This window comes from Neocloeon triangulifer, unplaced genomic scaffold (assembly GCF_031216515.1).
Source record: "Neocloeon triangulifer isolate White Clay Creek 2 clone unplaced genomic scaffold, ASM3121651v1 ptg000010l, whole genome shotgun sequence".
Taxonomy (NCBI): domain Eukaryota; kingdom Metazoa; phylum Arthropoda; class Insecta; order Ephemeroptera; family Baetidae; genus Neocloeon; species Neocloeon triangulifer.
In genome coordinates, this window is record NW_026775552.1 from 1,303,420 (window position 1) to 1,310,240 (window position 6,821).

General features: G+C 39.1%; 2 protein-coding genes across 2 annotated transcripts; both read left to right on the top strand.

Moving 5' to 3' along the window:
* The first annotated feature begins 472 nt into the window (after positions 1-472).
* On the top strand, positions 473-2,763 carry LOC132195715 (brachyurin-like). The gene is made up of 9 exons (XM_059617886.1): positions 473-567; positions 628-660; positions 718-751; positions 801-884; positions 937-1,090; positions 1,577-1,758; positions 1,814-1,912; positions 2,155-2,294; positions 2,351-2,763. Exons 1-9 carry the CDS (start codon positions 520-522, stop codon positions 2,582-2,584), a joined length of 1,008 nt encoding a protein of 335 aa, XP_059473869.1. The 5' UTR covers positions 473-519; the 3' UTR covers positions 2,585-2,763.
* Positions 2,764-3,511: 748 nt separating this feature from the next.
* Positions 3,512-6,007, top strand: LOC132195714 (brachyurin-like). Its single transcript, XM_059617885.1, has 9 exons — positions 3,512-3,603; positions 3,665-3,697; positions 3,749-3,782; positions 3,834-3,917; positions 3,970-4,123; positions 4,860-5,041; positions 5,100-5,198; positions 5,401-5,540; positions 5,601-6,007. Exons 1-9 carry the CDS (start codon positions 3,556-3,558, stop codon positions 5,853-5,855), a joined length of 1,029 nt encoding a protein of 342 aa, XP_059473868.1. The 5' UTR covers positions 3,512-3,555; the 3' UTR covers positions 5,856-6,007.
* The last annotated feature ends 814 nt before the right edge of the window (positions 6,008-6,821 follow it).

Genomic DNA, 6,821 nt, shown 5'->3' on the forward strand with positions numbered 1-6,821 from the left:
TCGCTCCACTGCCGCTCGACCTACATTCACCTTTCAAGGGCAACACACCAAACGCTCACCAGGTTGCACCTGACACCGCCAGAGGGAGACCTCGACCGCACCTGTCAAAAACACAGGATTTAGAAAAAAATTAGTTCAAAAATTTTAATATTTTATATGCTAAACACTTATTTTTAGTTATAATTTGTATTATTTTTCTGTCCAAAATTATAAAATTCAAACAAATGTATGTATGAGTTTTTTTTAGTTATATTTTATTGTTTCATAAAATAATATTTAAGCAGGAAAGGAAATTGCAACTATTTTTACGCCTTTATTTATACAATAGTATGTACTTATTTTTTTTTAACTGAAGTTTATATTATAAAAATAATATAATATTGAATTTATCTCACGCACATAGCAATTACTTATGAAGAATCGGAGCGTTTCTTGGCTCACGCGCGCGTTCAGATAAAGCCTTCGAAAAACTGGAGCACTAAATAAAAAGCACTTTGTGGAATCCACAACCATCCTAGGATGACTCCCCGTTTGGCCACAGCGATTTTGATCGCAATTCTTTTACAGGTTAAAAAAATTAATCCCCATTAAAATCAAATTTATTTCTATTGTATCTCTCTGCAATAGTTTGTTCTTGCATCAAATCGGAAAAACATTCACGTAAGCATGATTATTATTTTTGTGCCATTTAATTCAAATACGAAGACTGATTTTTAGACTGAAAAACCGTCATTGAATGAAAATCAAAATGGTATTTATAAAGAAAAGCAAAAATTTTGTAATCACAAAAGAAGTTGCAGCGAAACTTGAGCCCTTGTTGGTGGAAATGGCGACGAAAAACGAATCGGCGCTGCCGAAACTTGAAACCTCTGAAAACGCTAATGGTTCGGAATTGGTTAAGAATTAAATTTTGAATTGATTTAAATTGGTGTCAAGCGCGGAAAATGACCGGGTACATCGTGAACGGGGTGGAAACGACGGCGGCGCAATTCCCGTACCAGGTGGCGCTGAGCGTGGACGATAAAATGTTCTGCGGCGGCTCCCTGATCGCCGCCGACAGGGTCCTCACGGCCGGCCACTGCTGCCAAGGGTGATCATTCCAAATTTACTACGAAGTGTGTCTATCAAGCACACTTTAAAGGAAAACGAGCGTTTCTTCGACTTTGTATTTAAGGGTTGTTTTTCACTGTTGAGAGTTGAGATGATCAGAAAACAAATATATAAAAGTGCAAGTAGAAAATTTAATTTAAGTAAAAACAGACGCACCAGCCTAGACCGTGCCTAAATCAAACGTTGGAAATGAGTAATTTAGGCACACGGCTACCGTGTGTGGGTAAAATGTGCAAATTTGACACACTTAATCTGCTATGACTGCTAGATTCTCGGTCTCCTTTTCTCTCTCCATAATTTCAACACAAAAATGCGTCTGTTAGACATATGGTTTTCCCTAGTGTTTAAATTAAGCACACTTTTGCTAAAACGAGCTCTTTGAGCGTAAAATTTGAAACTCTTGATAGTTTTCCTGCGTTGATTGCTGAGTCTGTTGAGTCTTTTTTGATCTAAAACTGGATCGCAGGTACTCTAGTTGGATGGCGTACATGGGCACGACCAAACGGCCGCCGCAGAACGACCCTGGTTCCATCTCGGTCAAGGGCAAGAAGTGCTTGGTTCACGGCAGCTACAACAGGACCAACTACGTCAACGACGTCGCCGTCCTCTTCCTCGATCAGCCGCTCGACGAAGCCGTGCTCAAATCCGGTCGGTTTTCAGTCTGTTTCTCCACCTCCCTGTAATTTCCTTCCAACTCTCGCAGGTAAAGTTAAGATTATTGAATTGGCATCTTCCACTTTCAACGTGACCAATTTGATGTGCAACGTCAGTGGATGGGGTCTGGACAATGATTATGACAAAGGTTATTTTAAATTCACTTCTCATGACCAATCAAATGAACGGCGTGGAGTAATTTGATCGGAATTAAATGCTTTGCATCTACATATCTATAGGCTTGACACACCATTATAATCAAATTTTGAATTCAGAGGGGAACGGAGGTGAAGAAAGAAGAAACATTTAAAGTTTTGAATTTTGAATAATGCAATTTGATGTTTCATAGCGTTTGCTTGAGATTTTTTTTTAACTTTGATTTCCAAAAAGGTGGCGACCTTTTGGCAAGATTGAACTACGTGACCCTGAGGTTGGTGCAGACGTCGGTGTGCGAAGAATTCTACAGCTTGTTGCTCAACACTTACAAAATCATCTGCGCCTGTGGCGAAGGAAATCGCTCCACCTGTCAAGTCCGACATCATTTTCAAAAAATGTGTAAAAAAAAATTTGGTCAACGACTTTGCAGGGCGACAGCGGAGGGCCGTTGGTGTGCCTCAACCCCGTCAGCGGCAGGGTGGTGCAGGTGGGCGTGGTCTCTTTCGGGGGCTCCACGTGCACCGCTAGCTACCCCCTGGGCTTCACGGCGGTGCAGAATTACCTCGAGTGGATCGAAAACCCGCAAGTCCACGCACAGCAATCTGAACCCAAGAGGCAATCCAAAAACACCAAAAATCGCAGGAACAAATTCAACCACTCGTAACAGGCGAATCAAAATTCTGAAATAAATTAAATGCAATTAAGCTCTTCAAATTTGGCCACAACAATTTATAGTTGTAAATAACTCAAAGGTTTGGAATGTATTTGACCATTTTCAGTGCTACAAATGTTCTTTTATCGATTGATATGAAATAAATTCTTCTTTTATAATTTAAATAAAACGCATTTCACAGATTTCACGTCTCTCAGTTATTTTCACTTTTGTTTTCAAAGCTTGCACCAATAATTTTGAAATACCTTCGCAGATTTAGCAGGTTATTGAAACGCGCTTAAGTATTCAACAAAAATTTCCTTTAATCCTTTTTTCCGCTCTTTTCTTTTTTGAGAGAAGAATTTACTTTAAAAAATTAGCAAGACGAATATTTTGTTCAAATTTCAGAATAAATTGGTTTTTTTTTTTAAAATACTCTTCGAATGTGATAGGAGTACAAATTGAAAGAGGAGTCTAAATAAAAAAGAACCCAGTTTGAAGTGGGTCAAAATAAAATTAAAAGTGCAAAGTAAATATTTTTAGAATTTTACCGATAAGCAATAAGTTATTCTGACATCTATATATTTCTCAATTGTTCCACTTGCGAAAGTTATAAAATCAAAAACTTTTAACCATTTGCGAGCCTTTTTATTTTTTGTATTTTTTCAGCTTGCTTATTGTTAGATAAATATAAATTTTTTAACACAAATAACGCAATCGCCAATCAATTATTTGAGTTTATTTCCGCTCCCTTTTTAAAAAGTATTTTCTTCTTCGCTAGCAAATGTGTTTAGCTTTTGAGATTGCATGTTTCTATTAAAAGAAAAGAATATTGAAATCATTTCGTGCACTTTGCAAGTAAACGATTTCTCATGCAGAATGGCGAGAATCGGAGCGTTTCTTGACTCACGCGCGCGCGTTCAGATAATTAAAGCTTTGGAAAAACTGGAGCAATTTGAAGCGGAATCCACAATTATCCCAGGATGGCACCCCGTTCGGCCACCGCGATTTTGTTCGCAATTCTTTTTCAAGTTAAAAAATACATCCACCGAAAAATCAAGAAATAATTTTAATTTTATCTCTCTGCAAAAGTTTGTTCTGGCGTCTAATCGGAAAAATATTCACGTAAGCATAATCATTTTTTCCTATTCCTATATTTCAGAGACAAATTTGCAGCCCCAAAATCCGTACCTGACTGAAATTCAAAGTGGTATTTGAATTTAATAATAAATTAATTTTGTAATCACAAAAGAAGTTGCAGCGAAACTAGAGCCCTTGTTGGTGGAAATGGCGACGAGAAACGAATCGGCGCTACCGAAACTTGAAACCTCTGAAAACGCCAATGGTACGGAATTGGCTAGGAATTGAATTTTCAATTGATTGAAATTGGTGTCAAGCGCGGAAAATGACCGGGTACATCGTGAACGGGGTGGAAACGACGGCGGCGCAATTCCCGTACCAGGTGGCGCTGATGGTGGACAATCGAATCTTCTGCGGCGGCTCCCTGATCGCCGCCGACAGGGTCCTCACGGCCGGCCACTGCTGCCAAGGGTGATTCATGTCAAATCGAGTGTTGTCTATCAAGCACACTTTTTCTGAGGCTAAAATTCATACTTTTTTGCCAAAAAAAAAAAAAAAAAAAAAAACGAGAGCGCGATTTCTTTTGACATTTCAGTTGCAATGGCATATTTTTGTCCGCACTAACCATCCTTGATAGACTCACTTAATTTTGTATATACTCGGGGCCTACCCTTCGAATTCAATTTGTCAGTAAATGGGTGTTGAACAGACGCAGCAGCAACCTTAAATGCGCCTAAAACACACAAAACAGCAGGTGTAACTGATCCAGCAGTTCTGGGCTTATATCAGGCACACTTTGCCGAGCCGTAAAGGTTTTTTGTGGAATCCCCAGTTCAGCCGGTGATTCCTCAAAATATGAACCTTATGGCACGGCAATAAGTGTGCCAGATAGGCCCGCCCAGAACTGCTTTGAATCCAACATTAAAAGTTGAGTTTGTTAGGCACAGCTTGTTAATTATCCTAATCTTGATTTCATTGTCAATCTATCGATCAACTAGAGCCCGTTCTAGAGCATTTCATTTTCATGTAAGAATTTCAAACAAAAATGCTCCAGTTAGACATAATAGACATGATTTTCCTTGATGTGTCAATATTGAAGCGCACTTTTGCAAAACACTCTTTTCTTTGCACTTTTATGAAACTTGAACTTGCTGAGAAAAGTCGCGGACCTGTTAAGTCTCTGTTTTGTTATGTAACTGGATCGCAGGTACTCTAGCTGGGTGGCTTACATGGGGACGACCAAACTGCCACCGCCGGGTGACGTTGGCACCGTCACGGTCAAAGGCAAGAAGTGCGTGATCCACGGCGGCTACAACAAGACCTACTTCTTCAACGACATCGCCGTCCTCTTCCTCGAACAGCCGCTCAACGAAAGCGTGCTCCAGTCCGGTCAGTGCTTTTTCAACCTTCGTATTTTTCCTTAAATTTTAAAATCTTTGAAACGCAGGTCGCGTGAGGTTTATAGAACTGGTTCCTTCCACCTTCAACGCGACCAACCTGAAGTGCAATGTCAGTGGATGGGGTCTGGACAAAAACAGCGACAAAGGTTTCGAATGAATTTGTTACATCCGCTAGATAATTTATCAAATTAGGCCAGAAATCTCTATATTTTTAGTTCTTGCCTCTGCAAGGGTTGGAAGGAGCATTGAGGATTTTTTTTTATAATTTTCATGGGTTTAAACTCAATTTGTGTTGCAACGTTTCCTTGTTACAACCTGCAGATTTTCAATGGTTTAAATTGATAAAAGGTGGCGCCCTTCTGCCAAGGCTGAACTACGTGACCCTGAGCGTGGTGCAGACGTCAGTGTGCGAAGAATTCTACAGCTTGTTGCTCAACACTTACAAAATCATCTGCGCCAGTGGCGAAGGAAATCGCTCCACCTGTCAAGTCCGACTTCATTTTGCAAGAATGAATGGGAAAAAAAAGTTGATTGCAATGACTTTGCAGGGCGACAGCGGAGGGCCGTTGGTGTGCCGCAACCCCGTCAGCGGCAGGGTGGTGCAGGTGGGCGTGGTCTCGTTTGGGGGCGCCTCGTGCACCTCCAGCTACCCCCTGGGCTTCACGGCGGTGCAGAATTACCGACAGTGGATCGACGAACCGCTCGTCTATGCACTATCCGAAGCCAAGAAGCAGAGCAAACAATCCTTCGCCAACAAGAAAGCTGGCCGCGGCAACAAATACAACCATCAATGGCATCAATGAAAGGCGAAACAGAGAAATTATATGATCAATTCAAAAATGAAAGAAAATAGTTAATTCGGAAAAGAGTAAAAATTTAAATGTACTTCACACATTTTTTATGTTTCTATCGATATTTTTCTGTTTTTCATAAATTAATTTTAAAAAACGTTTTATTTGCTTCATTTAATGAGAAGATCCTCTGATGAAATTTACTCTGAAATTAAATCTTCACAGCCTTTTCCAATGTAATCAATGTTTTTATTATTATATTAACTGACTTATTGATTTAATTTTTCCATATGAATTGGGGTGATGTGAACGTGATTAGGTGAAATTTTATAATTGTGGTCAGGCCAATTTTGAGAACAAAAAAATTTTAGAGCATTTTGAAAACTCAATTCTTCCAATGAATTCAATTTATCCCTGGAGCTGAAATCTACTACCAACGCTAATGTAGAGAAAAATTACCATCATAAGCCGTTTTTTTTCAAAAGCGCCTCCTCAAAATAAACACACCTTCAGATTTTCTTTGTCTTTCAGTTGATCAGAGAATTAGAAGGAAATAAATACCCAATTTCAAATCATATCAGCTGCAAATCCATCACCGAGAATGATGATAAACCATTATTAGTGTAACATGTAATTTGAATGTCAACATAAATATCGTTTTTATTAACATTTATTTCACGAGCATCAAAGGTTTTCTTGAAATGTTAAATTGAGCCTTTTTTCCTTTTGCAAGAGAGAAAAATGTAAAAGAATATGGGAATAAATTGCTAATTATAAAATAAATCTTGATCGTGATGGGAATAAAGTTGAAAGAGGTTTTGTGATTGCACTACTTTCTCGCTGACCCCTGCTGGCCCTCGATTTCTTATGCAACAAAGCCTCAAGTCGTGCCATTATTCCATAATGAGATGCGCAAATAACACTCTGCGGGATGATCTCATTGGAAATTTCTCCTCTTTTTTTTGTACTTAAAATTCA